General features: G+C 47.2%; 2 protein-coding genes across 3 annotated transcripts in view; both read right to left on the bottom strand.

The window, feature by feature from the left end:
* CEND1 (cell cycle exit and neuronal differentiation 1) overlaps nucleotides 1-2,799 on the bottom strand; it is a 29,874-nt gene extending 27,075 nt beyond the window's left edge. Inside the window, exon 1 of the mRNA XM_073347152.1 lies at nucleotides 2,735-2,799. The gene's annotated coding sequence lies outside the window, so the exon portion shown is untranslated. The remainder of the gene's footprint in view (nucleotides 1-2,734) is intronic.
* Nucleotides 2,800-9,206: 6,407 nt separating this feature from the next.
* Nucleotides 9,207-23,885, bottom strand: part of SLC25A22 (solute carrier family 25 member 22) — an 89,770-nt gene continuing 75,091 nt past the window's right edge. For both annotated transcript variants that reach the window (XM_073347154.2, XM_073347155.2), the window contains one exon: nucleotides 9,207-23,577. In XM_073347154.2, the coding sequence (XP_073203255.1) occupies nucleotides 23,424-23,577 (154 nt within the window). In that variant the 3' untranslated portion in view covers nucleotides 9,207-23,423. The remainder of the gene's footprint in view (nucleotides 23,578-23,885) is intronic.

Here is a 23,885-nt window from a genome sequence, read left to right on the forward strand (position 1 = left end):
TGCCAATAAAGGCTCTACTGAAGAGCATATTACCAGCCTCCATTGCCTCATCACTCTATGTTAATTATAACCCACACAACAAACACTTGTCTATAAAACATCCCCGCTCCTGGCTGCACTGATTTTCCCAACTCCCAGCCAGAGGCTTGACCAAACAGAATAGATGCCATCGTGCCAGAATGCGAGCCGAACTGTGGCCCTTGCAGACAGCCAGAGGAGTGCGTGGTAATAAAGAAACAAGACTCCCGAAGAATGTGCATGTCTATGAGAGCATGGGATTGTCCTTGGCACTTCTCTACCATACAACAGGGTTAAAAGAATAATCGTGTGGGAGCCTGGCCCATGCCCCTCACCCAGAAAGGAAGAAAGAAAATATTGAAGGTCAAAACCATGAAGGTCAAACTTCTAGATGGTGAATACTGAGGGCCAAACAGATCAAGTCATCTCAATGCCTCCTCTGTCTCCTTATGCTATCTCTACACCAACCCCACCCCTTTAGATGGAAAAGCCGTGGGCAGACCCATGCTCTTGCCCCCTGCTACCTCTGTGCTGGAGAAGTTTGGACAGGATGGCATCGAGTCATGGATCACAACTGTCCCCTACCTATAGGGTGACCAGAAGTCCCGATTTTATAGGGACAGTCCCGATTTTGGGGGCTTTTTCTTATATAGGCACCTATTTACCCGTCACCCCCTGTCCTTATTTTTTACACTTGCTATCTGGTCACCCTACCTACCTACCCCTGGGCTCCATCAGAACCAGGATCACACGGATATGTATATACAGCTTAATTAGGAGCAAAGAGACCAAATCAACAGGCATATTCACACATCTTTTGTGAAGATATACAGACAAAAAGAGGAAGCAAAAGCATCTGAATAGATATAAACATCTCCCCTAAAACACTCCAGAAACTGTACATTAGGAATCAGATGGTAAGAATAATGTGTGTTTAAAGAGAGGTTTCAGAGTAGTAGCCATGTTAGTCTGTATTTGCAAAAAGAAAAGGAGGACTTGTGGCACCTTAGAGACTAACAAATTTATCTGAGCATAAATCTGTTAGTCTCTAAGGTGCCACAAGTACTCCTTTTCTTTTTGTTTAAAGAGAGTGACATTTCCCTACAATGATCAATGTATCGGTGCCTCTTTACAGCCAAAAGGCTAGGTGATTCCAACTTTGTCTGTGTCCTTGCTATGTCCCCCTAATTTGTTATAACCCACTACGACAGCTACAGACCATATAGCTCTCTTTAAGCTGTCGTAGTGGGTTATAACAAATGAGGGGGACGTAGCAAGGACACAGACAAAGTTGGAATCACCTAGCCTTTTGGCTGCAAAGAGGCACCGGTACATTGATCATTGTAGGGAAATGTCACTCTCTTTAAACACACATTATTCTTACCATCTGATTCCTAATGTACAGTTTCTGGAGTGTTTTAGGGGAGATGTTTATATTTATTTTCCACTGAATGCATCCGATGAAGTGAGCTGTAGCTCATGAAAGCTTATGCTCAAATAAATTGGTTAGTCTCTAAGGTGCCACAAGTCCTCCTTTTCTTTTTGCGAATACAGACTAACAGGCTGCTACTCTGAAACCTGTATATCTGTAGTCCATCTCCTTTTCTTTGGCAGACTCTGACACACAGCTGTTTCTAGCACAATACGGGGGGGGGGGGGGCGAGGGTTGGGGGGGGAAGTGGAGGGGGAAGAATCCAAAGGATTCCCTCCGCCCCCCACCCACCCACCCCCGAAAAAGATGACAAATCCTTTGAGCAGGAAAATGTCAATAGCAACTAATTGGGTTGATGGAAATTTCAAAGTGTATTTGTTTGTTTAGCATCCTGCCTGCAGGATTAATGACTAATTAAACAGAGAAATGAAACCGTCAATGCAGAATGTAAATGAGAACGAACAAAATAATCCATTCAAGACTGAAAAAAAAAATGTACAGCTAGAATCCAAAACAAAGGCTGGCGATTTCTTTTTTAAAGGCCCCGTTTCTATTGAAAAGATTTTAGCTGATGATGCAGTTTCAAAAAGAAATGGATTTCCTAATCTAGCCATCTGTGGTTTTATTTTGTTAAAACCACTTCTGTATTTCCAGCATGCTGCTGCCGCTCTCCCTTTCTAATCCGGTTTTAGGACGAATTCTAAACGTGCCCCCCAGAAATCACAGCGGAGATTCTCAGGAGCATCCGCAGCAATAATTATGCAACAGCGGTACCTCCTGCAAACCAAGCAAGCAAAGGAAATAAGCAAGTGACACAGAGCCATGCAGTTTGTCCATCTAGATTTTAGGCACATGCAGTGCTTACACTTGTGTGAATGTTTCCCCCTCACTATCTGACCTTCAGGGAGCAAGGCATGACACAGGAGAGCAGGCTTTTGAACAGAAGGCATTCAAAGTGAGCTCTCTGCATTCACTGTTGTTTTGGCCAGACTGCCCTGCTTGTGTGGGCAGAGACCAATGCATCAATAGAGACAATTACTGGCAGTCCAAACTCATTTGGCATGGCAGTCCCATGACCTCTCTCACACAGAGAGCTGCAGAAATGAGCACATACACCTTCAACAGGCAGATCCAGATCTCTCTCTCTCTCTATTCACCTGCATGCAACCACTATTCACCCACCCACCCACACAGCCTTCCACAGACTCAGGCCTGTGTGCTCCTCTTTCCCTCCTTGGGTCTGGTATGTATGGAAGGGCAGGTAAGAAAAGCAGCAGCCCCTACCTTCTCTCCCCAGACTGTTGTTCGCACAAGTCACACCTTGGAAGCTGGATGTTCTGCAGAGAGGAGGGAGGGAGGACGGAAGAGGCAAAAAAAAAAAAAAAACCCACCCAGGGAGTTTCCCACAATGCATCGCTGCAGTCCGCATAAAGCTGAGGAGAGGAGATGGGAGGGAGAGTGGGCGGTGCAATCAGGAGAGAGGGGCCAGGATGCTGGAGGAAGAAAGGATGCTGAGGACTGGCCAAGAGGGGGGCGAAAGGGGAGGTTAAGAGTGGGTCATGTCAGTCTCCTGGGTCCTCATTACTCCCCCAGGAATCCTTTTCTCTCTCAGACCAGCTGATTGCTCACAGCTGGGACGGGCTCTGTGGCTAGGGACTCTCCCCAGAGCACAGCACTGAGCTCCTGCCTGCCATGAGGAGCAGCAGCTGCTGCATTCTCTCTCTCCGTTTGGAATCCTGAGCGTGCTTGCAGCAAACTGGATTCCTCGTGAGGAAGAGCACCGAGGTGTGGTGGTGGTGGAGGGTACATGGGGAGTGTTATTCTGGATTGCTCAGTAAAACAGTACCCCTCATGGTGAATGTGTGTGTGTGAGAGAAGGGGAAAGGGGGGTTAATCCAGATTATCAAAACTGGATCTCCCCATCCCCAAAAAATGGATTCCCAAGCATGTATGCATGCTGGGGGCGGGGGATGCATTGCAATATGGATTGTCATATAAAACTGGATTCCAGAGGGATGGCGTGCGTGGGGGTGGGGGTATCAAGGGAAGAAAGATTGCCAAGGGAGTGGCTGTGTGTGTAGAAGTCCATTTGTTAAGGAAGGATGGATCAAAGCTCACCACATGTGTGTGCGAGTAACCCCCCATTGCACATCTGTGCAGGTGCATGTGTTTTTGTTTACTCTGGGGAAGGAAGAAGAAATCACGTGGGATTGCTGTGCACTCCTCATGCTGGATTTATTCTGTGTCCAGGCCTCTTAACCCAACTCCCTCACCCCCTTCACCCCGAGAGCCTGAGCCTGACCCACGTGCAGTAATACAAGTTTTGTGGGGAGTAGCCTGTTCCCACCTTCCTGGCAAAAGCAGAGAGTCCAGAACAAACCAGTTCCAGGTTTTCCACAAGACACTCTGCTGAGCATTTTGCTAGTCCTTTCCTAGACCTCCAGCCAGGCCCGCTGGATTCAGTAAGGCTGCTAGTTCCTTACCCTGACAATTGATTCTCACTGTGTTAATTTAAAAAGCTCCCGGGGCCCTGGCACACAGTGCGTTGTGTGGGGACACTGTGGTTGTTTGCTTTAATAAGCATGAAACTGTGAGCATGGGATTCCTGCTGTGATGTGATGGCATGGAGGGAGTCTTAAAGAGCTGGGTCAACATTTCAACGGGAACCACAAGTGCTCAACATCTTGGAGTGTCAGTTCACTGCGTGAGACACATACATACAGATTTAGGCAATTAACCACAGGCAGCCCAACTGGAAAACGTGGGCCTTGCTGTATTCCAGACGAATAATGCACAGAACTGGTCCCTCCCAGCAGCTGGGAAATGGAAACTCTGCTGCTTACTGGTTCTACTTGGCTTCCTTGTTCACTGGTGTCACCCTTTCTCAGCCAATAGGGGAGCTCCAGCAGGAATAGTGCCTGCCATCTCAGATAAGCATCAGGGAACATTTCCTTCTCCTTCCAAAGTGCTCACCCTCAAAATGGACAAAACTCATCCCAAGCATAGACACCACTGAAATCAAGTCATAAAACAAAACCATCACTTTAAAGTCTTACGTTAACCGCCGCACGGTGTCAGGCAGCTCCAGGGGCAACTGAGGCTGTTTAAAACTTTACTTTCAAGTTCATACTGTTTTCTCCTCTTATACAGGGCAGCTGAGTAGTGGAACAGCAAGGAAAAGGGCCACGAAATGATGGACAAAGAGTGAATGAGGTGCACCAGATCCTCAATTCTGTAATGCTAAAGCAGCATTGCTCCATTGACTTCAATATAAAGCATCAACTCCTGCAGTATATTTTACTGAACGTACAAACCCACATAAATGAAACCTACTAGAAACATATAAAACATCAGTGGCTTGAAAGTGAAACCCCAGCCCTCAACAAAGAGAATGTGTTTGCTGAATCTACATTGTATCGTGCTGGATTCCCATCCTCCATTCCTACACTTGGGCCAGGCACAGGGGTGGAGAGGTGGATGCAGATGCCTTTAAGCCATCTTTGTACCCACTGTATTCTGGGGCCTGCCTGGCTCCCCGGGTAAGTTAGAGCAGCCCCAGCGTGCAGGAAGCAGAGATGAGCTGTAGTGCAGAGCAGCCTGGCCATGACTCTTGACCAGTTCTGGTCCCAGTATAGAGCCCTTATACTAGCTCTACATCAGCTGGAAGTATCAACAGGGGCACATTTCTAGCCCCTTTCAGGCTCCTTTTCAGCATAAAGGAGCCTTAGAATATCTGAGAATCTGTCAGGCCCATCAATGGCCCCTTGTTGGCCTGCATGTGCATAGATCTATGGTGTTTAGTGCCCAGTATTCATTCTCTCTCGCTCTTTCATAGGAGATACCTATAGAATATAGTGAGCAAGTTTATTTGGCTTGCAGTTTTCTTACTCTGGTTTGGAGTTTGTTATAAATATTGTTATTGATAAATCTAAGAGGAAGATTGAGTGCTGAACACTAGAGGGAGAATAGTTTGAACAGTGTTTGCTTCATTTGCATTTAGAAAATCCATCCTTGTACCATGAAGTATGGAAGAGCCTCTATAAATTGGATCCATTTCCGGCTGTTCTGAGAGTAGCCATAAGTGGGTCATGCCTTGCTAATACAGTGCTTGCTAAGCGCAAAACAGCAAAGCAGGGTGGAGCCCAGGAGTACTGATTCAGATCGAGAAGGGGCAAGGCGAAGCCAGTACTCCCCTCAAGGTCAGCAAAGGAGAAAGCCCCCTGAGCTTAAAATGTATCTTAATTATGGTCTATGAAATCTACATTCACAGCAGAATGAGGCACAAAATCTCAGATGACTGGTTAGAAGCAAGGTGGGGAGGGGTGGGGGGTACTAGGGGGTTGGGGTCCTGGAGAATGGTGACCCCCTCCCTCCCCTCTGCATGCACTATGGCTGATCAATCTGTAAAAGCACCTGCCTCCTGCCTGCATAGGACTCCTGCTGCTTCTAACCAGGAAACTCAGTTTTGACATGGTCCTGCTTGGGGGGCGGGGAAGCAGCCCTGCCTTCACCATGTTAGAAGGGACAACAGCCATATAGATGGGGTTGTCGGAGAGAACACAAGGCACTACAGTGTTCCCACAGTGGCTTGTGCAGAGTGCATTTTCCAGGCACATTCAGACAGCGGAAGGCTGTTTTTAAACGTTCTAGCACCTTGGCAAATTGCTATGAGCTGCATGAGGCTAGGTGGAGCTTAATCCTGCTCCACTGAAGATAATGGGAATTTGGCCATTGCCATCCTTGGCTCACTGTAGCTTTTAATTAATGACAGGTTTCAGAGTAGCAGCTGTGTTAGTCTGTAAAAAAGAGAACAGGAGTACTTGTGGAACCTTAGAGACGAACAAATTTATTTGAGCATAAGCTTTCGTAGGCTACAGCCCACTTCATCGGATGTCACTTCTGGAGCCTCAGCCATTGGGAGGAGTGACTCCTACCAATCATGGGGTGGAATTTGCTTGACGTTTCTGTAACATGTGCCCAGCTGGTACAAGGATGGGCTGAATAGAAAGGCTTGCCCACGGGGCAATTTAGCTGTTTGTTGAAGCCGTCTAATTAACCAGGTAAAGTTATACCAACTTAATTCCTGACTAAGTGTCCACACAAGGATTTATACCCATATATCTACAGCTGTATTATTAGACTGCTATAGTTATACCCCTTCCCCAGCTAGAGAAACCTGAAATCCCTACCCTCTGCCAAGGGGCTAGGATTGCAAACCTGCTATTCTGCAGCTGGCCAGAAGATGACAGCCACACAGACAAGGGACAGAAGGAGGGAATTTTTGTCAGAGAATGTACAAGGTGGCTTGGCTGCTTTAGGGGAGAGCTGCAGAGGCCATCACAAGAGGAGGGAGAGAGATCGGACTCTGGCCTCATGCTGCTGTAGCCCCGCTGGCTTCTAGAAGCTACTCCTGATTTCCACTAGGGTAAATACGAGGAGAAGGCTCAGGGCCTTAAAATTAAGAAGCTGATTTGCCTTGGGTGTCACAGTCGTACTATGTCACAGTCCCACCGGGAGGCAAGGTGATGGCGAGGGAGTCTCCCACAGGGAAATGCACAGGCCGCCATCTGGGACATGGTCCCATCTCTCTGGAGACCGTCATGTTTCCGTAGAAGCGGAACAAATCTTGTTGCACGCAGTACAGTTTTGTAAGGCACCACATCACACGTGTTTACGGCCTGCCCTGCCACACACACACACACACACAGTGGGTTGCAGCAACTTCATGGCCAGGGTGACAAGGGAGATGTCATTTTTTCTAGTGGATTTTTAGTTCTCTTGAAGGTGAGGGACTATAGCGCCACCTGGAGGCATGCTGCGTGCAGGGCAGGGCTATGCGGAATATCCCTGCATAGGTTTGGAAATGCACTTGTCACAAACTGCACCGCCTCCTGCTATTCCAGTGTGGTGGTATTATTATTACTACCAGTAGGTCATCTCTAGGCTTAATCCTCTCCAATCATGGATCTGCAAAGACTCCTGTTTTCCTTGTCCTGCCTCCTTTCCCCTTTAGCCTGACTTTTGCCCCTCCCCCCCCGATTCTTGACCCAAAGCACCCCCTAACAGTGCACTACTGGGCAAGGCTAATGCACCTCATTTTTGGGTTCAGCTTCTGATCCCAGTTACAGTCCCACTTTTTTTTTTTTTTCAAATGAAGCGATTCTCAATTTACACCAGGGTAACAGAGACCAGAATTTGGCCCATGATCAACAGCATCCCCTTTTATTAGTAATATTAGGGTAGTACGGAGATGCCCCAGCTGAGGTCAGGGCCCATTGTGCAAGGTGCTATGCACAGTGAGAGACGGCCTCTGCCCTGATGAATTTACAATCCTTGTAGACAAGACAGGCAAGAGGTTTGAGGGGGAAACAGAGGCACAGCTATACCTTGCCCAGGGTCACACACTAGATCAGGGGCAGAGGCAAGAACAGAACCAGTCTCCCCTAACACCCAGGCTTGTGTCCTGTCCACTAGGCAACACTCCCTCTCCACCTAGTCTCCTCCCTAGCATCAACTAAGATCATACCTACCTGCACTTAGGAACCTAGGAAGAATTCCATGCACTGCTACAGACTAGGGACCGAGTGGTGAGGCAGCAGTTCTGCAGAAAAGGACCTAGGGGTTGAGGTGGACGAGAAGCTGGATATGAGTCAACGGCGTGCCCTTGTTGCCAAGAAGGCTAACGGCATTTTGGGCTGTATAAGTAGGAGCATTGCCAGCAGATTGAGGGACGTGAGGCATTGGTGAGGGCTCATTGGAGTAGTGTGTCCAGTTTTGGGCCCCATACTACAAGAAGGATGTGGAAAATTTGGAAAGAGTCTATCAGAGGGCAAGAAAAATCATTAGAGGGCTGGAGCACATGATTTACAAGGAGAGGCTGAGGGAACTGGGATTATTTAGTCTGCAGAAGAGAAGAATGAGGGGGGATTTGATAGCTGCTTTCAACTACCTGAAAGGGGGTTCCAAAGACGATGGATCTAGACTGTTCTCAGTGGTACCAGATGATAGAACAAGCAGTAATGGTTTCAAGTTGCAGTGGGGTAGGTTTAGGTTGAATATTAGGAAAAACTTTTTCACTAAGAAGGTGGTGAAGCACTGGTATGGGTTACCTAGGGAGGTGGTGGAATCTCCTTCCTTTGAGGTTTTTAAGGTCAGCCTTGACAAAAGCCTGGTTGGGATGATTTAGCTGGGGATTGGTCCTGCTTTGAGCAGGGGGTTGGACTAGATGACCTTCAGGGGTCCCTTCCAACCCTGATATTCTAGGATTCTATTCTATGACCTGTGGAATGATTGTGATATGGCCAAACCTCTATAACGAACTAGACAGACACACCACACTCCTCGCACAGCAGGTATGTCCCAAATATTTCTATTAGCTACAGTTGTTCAAATTCCTACTTCTGTATCCCCCAGTTGGCCTTCCTGGACACACACACACACACACACACACCCATGTAACAAAAGAACCAGCATAAAAAGAAATACAAACACCTTATTAAAAGGCAGCACCAATTGGAATACGAAAGGTGGGCTAGCAAATGGGGCACTGAGCTGGGACTCAGAAGATTTGGTATCAGCTCCTGGCTCTACTACCCCCATGCCTCACTTCCCTATCTGTTAAATGAGAATATACTTTCCTACCTCAGAGGTGTGTCTCAAAGCCGATTACCAACTGGAAACACTCAGATTCTACGGCAAATGGGCCAGATAAGCAGACAGATCGCACATCCCCCCCGAAGCAACAGAGGAAATATAGTTATATTTAGAATATTTATTTTACAAGACAATACACAAAAAAATTACAATATTTTTAAAAACTCTTCAAATAGGAAAAAAAATACCCCCCCCCTTAAAGCAGCAGTTTTTAAACAGTACAGGTATTGCCCAGGACCCTACAGCAACGGGATACAATGTTATACGGTGTTATTGAAAAATCACCAACAGTCAAATGCATTGAAGAGAACAGCAAAAAAGTTTAAACACACATGTAATGGTCAAACATTACTACACAGAACATGGAACTGAACCAGCTGGGTTTTAAAGGATGGAATGTGGGTCTCCCCCTTTTAACACCAAGAAATAAATAATAAATCTACACAGAAAATAGTCCAGTCAGTCAAAACACTGTTAACCGTGATTAGTGTTGCTGAATGGGATCGGTTACACGGGGATCTATTGGTCTTTTCCATGTTCTGATGAGCTACTGCTCAAGAACTACATCAAGAAAATAAAGAGAACTGGAAATGAGAAGATGAGCGTTTCATTAGTAGAAGGTCCCAGGGCACACTCAGAACAGCACGGAATCATGCCAGCATTGGGAATGCCAAGACTTGACAAGTACCTAGCATAGAACAGCAAATATTAGCAAATTGGGTAACGACAAAGAAGCCTGATTTCATAGCTTGGCTCCCTTAATGCCTCAGGAGCAGTAGATAGAACCTCAGACACCAAACCACAGACACCAACAGTGCACTGTACAGCAGAGATCATTCACTTCATCACTGCAAGAACTGGGACATCACATAGAGGGCCACATTTGGGGAGGAAAGACGGGTGATGCAAACAGAAGGGGGATTTTATGCTGCTAGTCCCCTTGGTGCTGTGCAATGCCCAGTCAAGACAATGGAAGGACTCTCATGGACTTCAGTGGGCTTTGGAAGGATCACGTGTTCAGCTTTCCCTTCCAAGGGGCAGGGGGTGGGGGGAGAAATATCATAGAACAAAAAGAGAAGACAACACACACACACACACACACACACACAGAGTAAATACAGTGCAGAGCTGTGCAAACCCTGACACATGCACAAAACTTGCATGCAGGTTGTACCCGCACACAGCCGGCCAATTCTGCCCTTGCACATACCCTTGCACCTCCCGTTCATTGGATGCATCTAATGTGCATGAAGTGGATGTGTGCCCTGTGCTTGGATCACTGCAAGGGATAGGAGAACCTTCCAGGCACAAGCAGGGCCAAAGGAAAAGTTTCTAACCAAAGGCATGCTTGTCTGGCACATCCTCTCCTTGGATTTGCTCATGTCATTACTTTATTTCAGCAAGGAAAATATCCCTTCCTTTCTCCCACATGGGTTTGATCCAAAGCCCATTGTCGTCGGTGGGAGTCTCTCCAGGGACTGCAGCAGGCTTTGAATGAGGCCTCCCAATTTGTGCCCTGCACCCAAGTGACCATCCGGCCTATTCCTGATTTGCTGAGTGTCTAGTTTTTGTCAAGAACAATCATGTTTTTCCAGCTTTTTACAGATTCCTCCACTATAGTAAATCCCAAGCCTGCCTCTTCTCAGTCTAGTCTAGGAACAGCAACACTTAGCACTTGTAGGCAGTACTTTCTAAACAGAAGCTAATTCAGTCTCAACATCCTGTGAGGTAGGAGAAATGATCTATTTTACCAATGGAAAAGGGGAGGCAGCAAGTTTAAGTGACCTGACCAAGATCACCAAGGGAGGGAAGTGTCAGAGCTGAGATTACAGTTGTTAAATTCCTGGTTCTTGGGCCAATGCTCAGACCACCCCTTGCCTCCCAAACTGTCCGAAGCAACGGTGGGATGTCTAGCACTTTTCAGGGAAGGTGACCACACACAAACAGGGACACACAAAACACTGGCTTTGTGTGACAGTGGTTTTCTTTAATTGTACCTTCATCAATGGGCATTTTCCAGTGTTTGTAGGATCCAGGAATGAAGTGTGTGACAGGGCCAAATTTGTGTGGGAACAAATTTCTTCTCTGAAGAAATTAAAGACCCACTGATATTAGTCTCCAGAAAAGGCTGTGATACAGTTGCGCCTTTAAATGATAGTCTCAGGACTCCCTGCTTCCCTTCCAGAATGGTAACTCTAGAGCAGCCACAGGCTGACTCCAAACAAACTGAACTGTCTAGAGGAAGCAGTGTCTCTCCAGAGGCTTGTGCTCCAGATCAGAAGCATACAGACTCTTGGACAGCTTGTCAGAGAATGGAGCACATGGGTGTGGGGGGAGAGGACTCCAAGTATCCCCAGCCTGCTTCGCACACCCTCGTTCAAAATATTTGCTCCAGATACCAAGGGCAGCAGCACTTCTGCCGTCCCTCAGGCACAACTGCACACACAAGGTACAGGACATTTTGTTGCAGTCCCTGATTCTTAGGAAACAAATGGGCTTGCCTCAACGAGCTTAGTGCATGGCACATACAGTCGGGTAGGAGGGAGTGAAGTCCTGTTTCCATGGAAACGGGAGTCTGCTCCCGTTCCTGAGAGAAATCAATTCTACTCTGAACCAGAACGCATTTTGTGCCTGGCTTAGTAAATTCTTCTGTGGCCAGGTGCCGGTTTGACAGCTCTGGAGGATGGAGTCCCTTGTTTACCCACAGCATTCCTCAAAGGCAGCTTTGGAGCTCATTTTTTACTGTCACCTTAGTGGAGGCCAAGCCTGCAGGGTGGAAAGCTCACGGAGCCCAGGGTATCATTCCAGGTGTCACGTTAGTCACCTTCTCCTGAGGCTCAACATGGTCCCCAAAAGCCATGAAAATGGGAGACGGGCGGGCCCCCTTCCACACCAAAGTATGAGTCAGGGAGAATCAAGCTGTAGGAGGGAGAAAAGTGAATCCAAACACACACACAGCTCCTTTCTGTGATGAGGTGGATTCCGACAGTGGACTCCAGGCTCAGTCAGGGATGAGCGTAGGTAACAGTCAATCATAGCACAGATTACACAATCCACGTAAGGTAGCAATACACTGAATAGAAATCCAGACCCTCTTGCTCGTGGGCAAGACCACCTATCAGTGACCCCCAAAATATTCATAGTAGATTATGGCGTAAGAGTAACTCGAGGAAAAAGGTCTTTCGCTGCACACAAACCTACATTGATAGCATAGTTCACCCCATGCTAAAGTTGTACAGGAAAACATTCCCTTCTCTTGTGCCAGCCTGCTTCCCGCACACACGTGCAAGGGGAAGACAGATTATCCTTTGAGGGGTCCATTTGGTGAAAGCCTTTGTACCTGCCCTTGTTGCTTCCTGTCATGCTCCGGTCCCTAGGATCAATCAGCACCAAAGCAGAGCTTCCTAGAGGTGTCCCCCTCATGTGGAAGTTGTGCTCCCTGAAACAGCATTGGGCCTCCACTCCGTTCCTGTTTGTCTGCAGAGCTCGTGTCAGTAGGGTAACTGGGTACTGTACTGTCTGATGGAAGATAAAGGGCCTGCCCTGCACCTACAGAAACCAAAGGCAAAACATCCAGGAGCAGGAAAGAACACAGGGCATCTGACCCTCAAGCCTGGACCAGTCAACACAAGCTTTGCCTCTCCCCAGTGTTGGCAGGATCAAACCCTGGGGTGCTATAGCAAAGGCTTCTTCACAGTCAGGTCTTTTTAGTCCTTTCTATACACCTCCGCCCCCATGTCTGGTACCTGAAGTATAGCCAGTCCTCCTCCTCCCTGTGCTGAGTCTCTTCTGCAGATCCCCTCTTGTTTCCGCTCCCCTGTGCCACGTTACATACTTCCTCCTCATTCTCTCTGCCAACCCCCATCAGGTCCCTTCCACACAATCCCCCCACTTTACTTCTCTCTCCCAGCGCCCTTGTATTCACTACTCCCCTCTTTTCATCAGAAGCTTTCATGGACTCCCTCAACTTCTATGGGCCTCACTTTCAGAGAGGCTGAATAGGGCTGGTCAAAAGTTGTTTGTTTTTTTTTGATGGAAAAAACACACACAACACAACCCACCCAAACCACAAAAACAAAGTTTTTCACTAAGTGTCCATAGAAAATTTAATCATTTTGTAAAAAATAAAATAAATGCCCTCCAATCTAACTATTTCATCCAAAGAAGAAAACATTTCAGTTCGGGTATGCTGCCATGGTGCCTCATGGAGCTGTAGTTTGATTTCCTCATGTCCCCCTTCTCCCCGGCGAGTCTGGCTCTTCAGCCATACTACATCTCCCATGATATACCCTGGTCCAGGGCTCCTATGATGCACCCAAATCTCCTCACCTTGAGGAGAGATGCAGTGTGACCAAGACGCCTAGTCTCTACAGGACAATGGGAGCACCAGGCACTCAAACTAGGACTCCCATGAGGCACCATGGCAACATTTACAAACCAAAATATTTTGGTTTTTCCCCTAAAAAGGTCTAAATTTTCCATGGGCAAAAAGCCCATTCTAACCAGCTCTAGTGCTGAACCTTCAACCTTGGGCGAAGTTAATGGGAATGGCAGGTACCAAGTGCCACTGATCATCAGAACCCTTCTGTAGCCACTCCCCATCCCCTACTCTCCAAAAAAACCCTTTTCTACCACCACCAGACTCAAGCCCCATGACTGCCCCCCTCTCCAATTTTCTCTGTGCCTCTTCCAGTTCCTGCTCACATGCCATGTACGATGGCCTCAGTTTGTTATTAACCAGCACTCATGGGGCTGCTGTAAAAACCAATCAAGCCAACGGCTCCCTGTTTGGTGAGTGCACAACAACAAAACACAAGTTTAACGTGTCACACGCCTCACAAAGTCCATTGGGGACAACAGCACGCACATCCTACAGAAGCCCATAGACAGCCTTAGGTTCCCAAAAGCATCAGCACTATTTGCAGGCTGGGCAACAGTTTGCTCTGCTCTCCCTGAATGTTGCAGGAATGCAAGAGATTTCACACGCTGTACATCTGATTGGTTAGGAATGGACGAGACTAAGGACAAGTAAACATCAGGCTAGAGTGGAACATCCCAGCTGGTCTCATTACGGTGACTTAGAGAACCTATTGCAAACAACCCGTACATCCAGAAGGAGCAGTGGTTACATATTGCAGATTTCTTTTTAAAATATTATTTCTGCCTTGTGCATGTTAATTGCAAAGTAAAGGCCAGATCCTCAGCTGATGTAAATTAGCATGGCTCCATTCTGGCTATCACATTACCATTCTTGCATCCGGCCAGGTTTCCCCAAGACACATTAATCCATATTATTTAATTGGGCCCGAAGGTGCTGTCCATTCCATATCTGAAGAACAGTCAACCCTTCTTATAATACCCATAAGCTGCATTCTGTAGTACCTTCCAGCTGATGATCTCAAGAGACAAATGCAAATGGATTAAGCCTTGCCATTTCTGCGAGGTAGGCAAGCAGGATTTTCCCCATCTCACTGAGGCACTGAGTTAGCAGCAGAGCCAGGTGGATTCCAGAATTCCCATCTCGCATTCGTGTGATCTAACCACTACACCACACTCACTCCCTTCCCTTAGGGTCAGTTACAAACAACCTCACCTGATTCTATCGTCTAGTCTAAAAAGTCGATTGACAAAGGAGGCTGTAATCTGTGGTCAAGATGCCTTTGCTCAGGGCACATCATGCAGATGAACTGTATACAAGGAAGCTACAATGACTGTTGCAGTGGCCACAGTTGATGGAAACTGAAGCATTCAGCCACTGTAATGCTGTGACCTCTGCTTTGTTTTTCCACTTGACGTGGGATTCTGGCCTTCAATGATTCACTGAACTGCAAGGATCTTACACAGCCTGGCATTAAGGGCCTGTCTACATTGAGCAGATTTGGTAAGTGGTTTCAAGTTGGCACAGCTAAATTGGTTTTAAAACCCAATCAGAGCAACAGCCTTGACCACTTGGCCTTCCAACTGGGTCAGGCTGCCTTAACTGCTTCAATCTAGAGCTATGCAATAGTTCTCAGCTATTTCAGAAAAAAAAAAAAAGTCTAGCCGAACTGGTTAGACAATTTCTCCAGTGTAGACAGGCCTTGTGGGGTGAGCCACAGGCACAGCTGGATGGCAAAGGCAGCCTGACAGACTCCTAGTGCTGCATGCTCCACAAAAGGTCACTGTGGTGGAACGAAGGAGCAGTAGACCCAGACTACAGATCTTGGCTCATAGAGGTTTTTGGAGCCAATGGCCTCACGTTTGTCTTTGGATTTTGTAATTGTGTCCTGATGGGCCAAACCCCGTGGCCTCTACTGCGAGGCTTCGGGCAGACACTGGGACATCCATGGGTCCCTGTTCCAACAAAGCACCCGAAGCAGAGTATCGTGTGGCGAGAGATTCCGCATGCATACACAGCTAGGTAATCAGCAACTAGCGCTCCCAAAAGCTATTTGGAAAAGCCACAGGCACCCTCGATCATGGGCCACAACAAAGCAGTTAAAGGGAGCAGAAATCCATGTCAAAGCACCACCTCAAAACTTAAGTTCTTGCTGATCACTAGAACTGGTCCACACATCATGCTTTTCATCTTCCCCTACCATGGAGACTCTTTTCCTGCTGACTACAGGAACACCAAATGGTTCTGGTCAGTGTCAGATCTCCTAGGAGCATCGCAATTACCAGTCAGCTTAGCCTGCAGGATGCTCCTCACAGCTCTGTCCAGGTAAGTCTGCATTTTGAGAGACTAAATTATTTCTGTGTCTGTGTTTTTTCCACCATCTCTTAGCTACTCAGACCTCTGCAAGGGAAATACTCAAAATTTCTAGGTCTAAACACTGGCTTTTGTTGATGGGGTCCCAAGCCAAAGTCTTGGCTGTCAGGATCCCAGCCAGGTCTATGAGTTATAAACTTAGGACCAACATTTCCAAAAGTAGCCTGATTTTAGGTGCCTACTTTGAGATGTCATTAGCCAGATTTTCAGAGGCACCAAACACTACTCACTTCAATTAGAATTTGGGGTGCTCAGCTCTTCCAAAAGCCTCAGGCCCAAAGCACCTGAGATTGGGCACAGCCAAAATCAGAGGCCACTTCTGAAAATTTTAGCCTTCCTGTTTCTGAGATGGAAAGAAACAAAACTAAAGAGGACTCATGGTGCACCCCAAACAAACCTGCAGGTGCAGATCATATCAGAAAGGGACAACAGCAGGCATATCCTACAAAAGCAACAGGCTGGGCATTCTATGCACACACACAGGCATATTCTACAGAAACACCAGTATCCGAGGTTTAAAACACCCTTGGAATCTTCAAGAGGTTGTTCCAGGGAATCCATTTGTAGGTCTAATTATCACAGACACTGACCTCCCTCTTGCAACAGGTAATCCTTTTCGGAGCATTCAGCTTCAACACAGTAGTGTGCTTCTGTTTGAGTCCCTGAGCCAGCCAGTGTTGCAATCTCAAATCAAGTTCCCAAACAGAACAGCAGTCGCTGGCAGAATCATCAGGAAATAAAATCAAGGGATTGTGGGAAATAGATCTCTTTCCCATACAGAAAAAAAACACATCAGCATTTCTGCATTCCAGGCCTCCACTGCTGGAGTGACCGGAGATAATCTCCAGGGAAACAGGAAAGTGACACACTTTTAACATACAGCATTAAATACATTTTAAAGAGTCTTCCCCCCCCTGTACCAGTCTCAGGCCCTGCCCCAAGCCACTCCATCCCCAACAGGCAGAACACACTGCTGAAAGCTGGAGCGCTCGCACACTGGTACAATGATGGTGCCAGACACATGCTTTGCTGGGTTCATGAAGCTGTGAAAAGGGGATTTGGGTATCAACCCAATGTTCCCAGCTTCCAGAGGGTTTGGGCATGTTCTGAAAACCCCGTGAGATATGGGCCTGCAAGCTCGCTGCCCCACCGCTGGGTCACAGGGTGGTACTCAATCTGCCACTGGAATCAAGACACAGGACTCACCTCAAACTCTCTTTACCCTGATCCTGCTCTCCTCCTTTAGGAAAAGCTCTGCAGAGATGTGAGCTGCACTCATGCCTGCTAATAATCCAGGCTCAGGCCCTTAACTGGGGTGGGTTCTGCACTTGGACTTGGCAAGGTGACCACAGGGTGTTAGCTAGTCATTGAGTACTGCAGTTCCCCAATGGCCCTAGCAACACCACCTGCAGGGAAGTGCTGGCCCTGTTGGTAATGCCCAGCATGAAGGGGGTGGGACAGGGTGTACAGAACTAACAGGGAGTCACACTTCTGTTAAATGGAAACATCTACAGTTTGGTCTTTAGAGCTGCACTAAGGCCTTGTCCACACGGGGATATTAACCTCTGGTGCCAAACCCTAGCATACACACAATCTACACCAGTGCAGCTGATTCCACTTTAATCAATGGGCTACAGCTGCCGATACGAATGCTGATGGCTCCCCTCCATGGCTGGAATGATCAGAACAAAAGGAGGCACCTGCTAGCTTTCGTGGGTGGCGCCAGGCAGCCCTGCCAGGAAGGGACAGGGCTTAGCCCTGGAGGGAGGGAGGGGGAGAGGGGTTATTAAATGCTAATGTAAGAGTTTCTGACTTGATGGGTTGCAGGGCCACCAGCTCGAGTCGGTTACTGCAGCAACGCCAGGGCCCCCCTCTTTGAAATTCCAGATCTCAGGCAGATGCAATTGCTCCTGACTTCAGAATTTTACAGGTCAGTCCTTAAGTCTCTTGGCACTAAAGAGGACTCTTCACTGGGCTGGAGCAGCGCGAGTTCGTCAGCACCAAGAACTTCAGCTCACAAAGGCCCCGCGCTAACACACCACATAGGGCTCACTGTGTGCAATCTTTCTGCTGAAATTTAAAAATAAAAGCTGGGGGGGAGATGGGAGAAAGGGAGAGATATTTTCTATGGATCTTTGTCTGAGGCCATAAAGCAGCATTTTCCAGGCCCTTTTCTGTGCCCAATAACCATGGCAACAACATTGCTTGTCCACATCACAGTGTGAAACCAAATAGGACCAAAGCGGACAGCTGGGAGCACAGATATCCATAGTAAGAGCAGCATATTATAGGGGGAGAGGCTGCTTCAAACCTGTATTTGCCACTGAACTCTTCATTTCATTCTGACACACTTACTGGCAATGTATTTTTACCCCCAAATTGTAAGTCTCATACACAATAATATATTGGCTGGGAGGGGGGAGGGGCGTTTACCATTTGAACATTAAAATTTTGCCAAGAAATGCAAAGACCAAAGTAAGCTGCAAAGGACTGTTCAAAAATCAGGCTAGTGTTCCTTCTGGATTCTTTATGAGGTATAGAGAAGGCCTGTTTCTAAAGAGGAGGAGGTGGTCACTTGCTCTTTCCCTTTTAAATATCAGGCATGTCAGCTCTTGGGTTTCCCGGGTCTTGCTGGATAACGCCTGGGAGGCTCGTGGGATGTTTAGTCTAGTCATACCATAACGGATGGGGTTAAACAAAACCTTCCTTCCTCCAAAATGTAAGTTAGTCCTTAACATTAAATAGGTGTTAACACAAAGAAAAACGTTTGAAGTAGTGACTAGAAATCCTTTCCCTATCAACTGTTCAACTTTCAATCTCGTGGGGCATCACCATTTCATTAGCTCTCCGACCATCACTCTTCCAGCCTAGGTGAGGATCTGAACCATACATGCAAAATCCAAGCAGAAAACAAAAAAAAAAATCCTTAAAAAAGCTGTACACCTTTCAGGCCTTCATAATACATCATAAAGCAGGAGAAGAGTCACCCTACGGAAAAAAAAAAAACCCAAACTTTTCTTTAAGGGCAACTCAGAAAAAATCCAGAGTGACACAAGCATCATAGTACTGATCACAAAAGATTGTTATGAGTGTCTCTGGATTAAGTTTAGAAGTGTGAGCAACAACAGTGATGTAGTGGTGGGAGTCTGCTATAGACCACCGGACCAGGGGGATGAGGTGGATGGGGCTTTCTTCCGGCAACTCGCAGAAGCTACTAGATCGCATGCCCTGGTTCTCATGGGTGACTTTAATTTTCCTGATATCTGCTGGGAGAGCAATACAGTGGTGCATAGACAATCCAGGAAGTTTTTGGAAAGCGTAGGGGACAATTTCCTGGTGCAAGTGCTAGAGGAGCCAACTGGGGGGGGGGGGGGGGGGGGGGCTTTTCTTGACCTGCTGCTCACAAACCGGGAAGAATTAGTGGGGGAAGCAAAAGTGGATGGGAATCTGGGAGGCAGTGACCATGAGTTGGTTGAGTTCAGGATCCTGACACAGGGAAGAAAGGTAAGCAGCAGGATACGGACCCTGGACTTCAGGAAAGCAGACTTCGACTCCCTCAGGGAACGGATGGGTAGGATCCCCTGGGGGACTAACATGAAGGGGAAAGAAATCCAGGAGAGCTGGCTGTATTTCAAGGAATCCCTGTTGAGGTTACAGGGACAAACCATCCCGATGAGTCGAAAGAATAGTAAATATGGCAGGCGACCAGCTTGGCTTAACGGCGAAATCCTAGCGGATCTTAAACATAAAAAAGAAGCTTACAAGAAGTGGAAGGTTGGACATATGACCAGGGAAGAGTATAAAAATATTGCTCGGGCATGTAGGAATGAAATCGGGAGGGCCAAATCGCACCTGGAGCTGCAGCTAGCAAGAGATGTCAAGAGTAACAAGAAGGGTTTCTTCAGGTATGTTGGCAACAAGAAGAAAGCCAGGGAAAGTGTGGGCCCCTTACTGAATGAGAGAGGCAACCTAGTGACAGAGGATGTGGAAAAAGCTAATGTACTCAATGCTTTTTTTGCCTCTGTCTTCACTAACAAGGTCAGCTCCCAGACTGCTGCGCTGGGCATCACAACATGGGGAGTAGATGGCCAGCCCTCTGTGGAGAAAGAGGTGGTTAGGGACTATTTAGAAAAGCTGGACGTGCACAAGTCCATGGGGCCGGACGAGTTGCATCCGAGAGTGCTAAAGGAATTGGCGGCCGTGATTGCAGAGCCATTGGCCATTATCTTTGAAAACTTGTGGCGAACAGGGGAAGTCCCAGATGACTGCAAAAAGGCTAATGTAGTGCCAATCTTTAAAAAAGGGAAGGAGGAGGATCCTGGGAACTACAGGCCAGTCAGCCTCACCTCAGTCCCCGGAAAAATCATGGAGCAGGTCCTAAAGGAATCAATCCTGAAGCACTTACATGAGAGGAAAGTGATCAGGAACAGTCAGCATGGATTCACCAAGGGAAGGTCATGCCTGACTAATCTAATCGCCTTCTATGATGAGATTACTGGTTCTGTGGATGAAGGGAAAGCAGTGGATGTATCGTTTCTTGACTTTAGCAAAGCTTTTGACACGGTCTCCCACAGTATTCTTGTCAGCAAGTTAAAGAAGTATGGGCTGGATGAATGCACTATAAGGTGGGTAGAAAGTTGGCTAGATTGTCGGGCTCAACAGGTAGTGATCAATGGCTCCATGTCTAGTTGGCAGCCGGTGTCAAGTGGAGTGCCCCAGGGGTCAGTCCTGGGGCCGGTTTTGTTCAATATCTTCATAAATGATCTGGAGGATGGTGTGGATTGCACTCTCAGCAAATTTGCGGATGATACTAAACTGGGAGGAGTGGTAGATACGCTGGAGGGCAGGGATAGGATACAGAGGGACCTAGACAAATTGGAGGATTGGGCCAAAAGAAATCTGATGAGGTTCAACAAGGATAAGTGCAGGGTCCTGCACTTAGGACGGAAGAACCCAATGCACAGCTACAGACTAGGGACCGAATGGCTAGGCAGCAGTTCTGCGGAAAAGGACCTAGGGGTGACAGTGGACAAGAAGCGGGATATGAGTCAGCAGTGTGCCCTTGTTGCCAAGAAGGCCAATGGCATTTTGGGATGTATAAGTAGGGGCATAGCGAGCAGATCGAGGGACGTGATCGTTCCCCTCTATTCGACATTGGTGAGGCCTCATCTGGAGTACTGTGTCAAGTTTTGGGCCCCGCACTACAAGAAGGATGTGGATAAACTGGAGAGAGTCCAGCGAAGGGCAACAAAAATGATTAGGGGTCTGGAACACATGACTTATGAGGAGAGGCTGGGGAACTGGGATTGTTTAGTCTGCAGAAGAGAAGAATGAAGGGGGATTTGATAGCTGCTTTCAACTACCTGAGAGGTGGTTCCAGAGAGGATGGTTCTAGACTATTCTCAGTGGTAGAAGAGGACAGGACAAGGAGTAAATGGTCTCAAGTTGCAGTGGGGGAGGTTTAGGTTGGATATTAGGAAAAACTTTTTCACTAAGAGGGTGGTGAAACACTGGAATGTGTTACCTAGGGAGGTGGTAGAATCTCCTTCCTTAGAAGTTTTTAAGGTCAGGCTTGACAAAGCCCTGGCTGGGATGATTTAATTGGGGATTGGTCCTGCTTTGAGCAGGGGGTTGGACTAGATGACCTCCTGAGGTCCCTTCCAACCCTGATATTCTATGATTCTATGATCGAGAGATCGTCTATGCAGAGTCCCATCTGTGTAGGATAAAGTCATTTTTTATGTTTCACATAGGCAAAAGTGAGAACTTAGCTGTGTAACAACCTCCTCTACATTAAAAGTGCATGATCAGGACAACTGGCCTCCAATTTAGGTTTTACAAAGAAAAAGTTTTACAAAACCTAAATAAAAAGGGTTGAAATACACAGATTTCAAGTGGAAACTGTTTTTTTAAAGTTATTCTTCAACTGTTGTGTTGGAAACAAACATCACCATGATGTTAGTGATGGGGAAGCAGAAAGTGAAGCTGACTATAAACAAAAAGTGAAACCAGTTTAGTGTACATGTTGAAATGGAATGACGTGCAATAATAAAGCACACCAGATTTTCAGTTCTTTCTCTTGTGACAATTCAAAGTGAGATTGTGAAGACAGATAAAGAAAAGGTTTGGGTTTTTTAAAAACATTAGTGTCCCTTTAACTGAATTCATACGTGTCTAGGGTTGCCATCCTGTTATCCAGTCAATGACTACCTCCCCAAAGTGAGCAGGAAGACTGGCTATCGTCCTCAATCCCACAACTGGACGCCCATAGGCAGGCTTTTCTGCTGGCGCGGATCCGATTGGAGTCATACTGCCTCTCTGTATGTACTTCAGAGAAAACATCATAACAAAACCACACCTGGCCTTTGAGAGGTAAGTCGTATGGAATTAGGTCCCTGTGGAAATAAAACAGATGCCCTGGCCTCATTTCTTTTCCACATCCCAGTTTTGGTCTGGATAAAGAAGTTGGCAACCCAATCCCCAAGTAAAATGAGCCAGATACTCAGTTGGTGCAAACTATCATAGACCCACTGATTTCAATAGAGCTCACGGACTTCAAAGGATCTACAACCATTTACACCAGCTGAGGATGTGGCCTATCCTGATCTTTAACCAAAAAGCCTGACTCTGAGACCTCTTTTTAAGTGACCCTTTGCGAGTGCAAACACCCACAGGAAAGGAGAGAAACACATCTTAGAGACGGGTCCAAAGACACACACAACCAGTACTCTGGGTAGAGCAACTGTTTGACACGTCAGAGCTGGGCTGATTTAAGGAATGTAATTGGATTTGTTTTTCCTGCATAAATAAAAAGTTGATCCCATGTCGTTAAATTCTCCCCTCTCCCGCCTGTAGCTCATAGCTAAACACAGATGCACCTGAAGACATTCACACGTGATCACACGGACATACTCTTACAGAGCAGACACGTTGCAAGGACGTGCAGTGTACATCTCCCCCCACACAGGCCCCACAGCCCCTATTTAGCAAGGAAGTCCCTTTGATTAAAAAAAAATAAACCCTTTCTCCTCCTCTGATCTCCAAGAAGTTCATCCAAGTCCAGCTGATTTTAGGGGGGTTTCAGGACAAGTCCTTACAAAGAAACTTTTTGATTCTGGCATCTACCTGCCTCCTCTATTGACAATATGGTCCCCCTTTAGAAGTTGTGCTGGGGCCTTGTCTTCCCAGAAGCTTGGCACACCAGAAGAGGGACTGGGGAAACAGAGTTTGGTTCTTTTGCGCCTTTCTTGACTACCTGGTAATTCAGAGGCTGTGGGCGGTTTCTTCCCCTCCCATTGCTGGGAGAAGGTCCGAGGTCTGCGAGCCCAGTCTGTGCTAACCAGTGTCTTTAAGAATGACAATTAAAAATAATAGATATGCATAATTAAGTATTGTCCTGGAGGGCCGGATAAGATGGGGACATATCAAGAGGTGGAAGGGACTTATTGTTTGGAGACGACCTTCACCCTCAAGGTTGCTGCTTTAACCCTTTGTGCTGTTGCTCTGACACCATTGACGACGACAACCAACGCTGGATGAATTCTGACCAGCAGCGAGTGCGTGCAAAGGTTAATCCCGGCGCTTCGGAAGCATGTCGAGGAAGAACTCTGCGATGCCTATGAAATAGACGACTTGCGCGATGCCGAAGAGCGGGGCGATGACCAAGGCTCTGCAGTACGCCCCCTTCAGGAAGGCCAGGGGCCCTTCCTTCTGCCAGATTTTCCTACAGAGGCACAGAGACACCGGTGAGATTCCGCATACGTTGACCCCACCCACTGCCCATCATAGTGTCACTTGTGCTAACGCAAATATTTCCCAAAGTAATTTATTGTCCGTCACCAGAATCAGGATGCTCAGAGTCTAACTGATCGCCATATGTGGGGTTGGGAAGGAATTTCCCCCGGGTCAGATTGGCACAGACCTTGGGGGTTTTTTTGCCTTCCTCTGCAGCATGGGTCACTTGCAGGTTTAAACTAGTGTAAGTGGTGAATTCTCTGTAACTTGAAGTCTTTAAATCAGGATTTGATGGCT

This window comes from Lepidochelys kempii, chromosome 6 (assembly GCF_965140285.1).
Source record: "Lepidochelys kempii isolate rLepKem1 chromosome 6, rLepKem1.hap1, whole genome shotgun sequence".
Classification (NCBI taxonomy): domain Eukaryota; kingdom Metazoa; phylum Chordata; order Testudines; family Cheloniidae; genus Lepidochelys; species Lepidochelys kempii.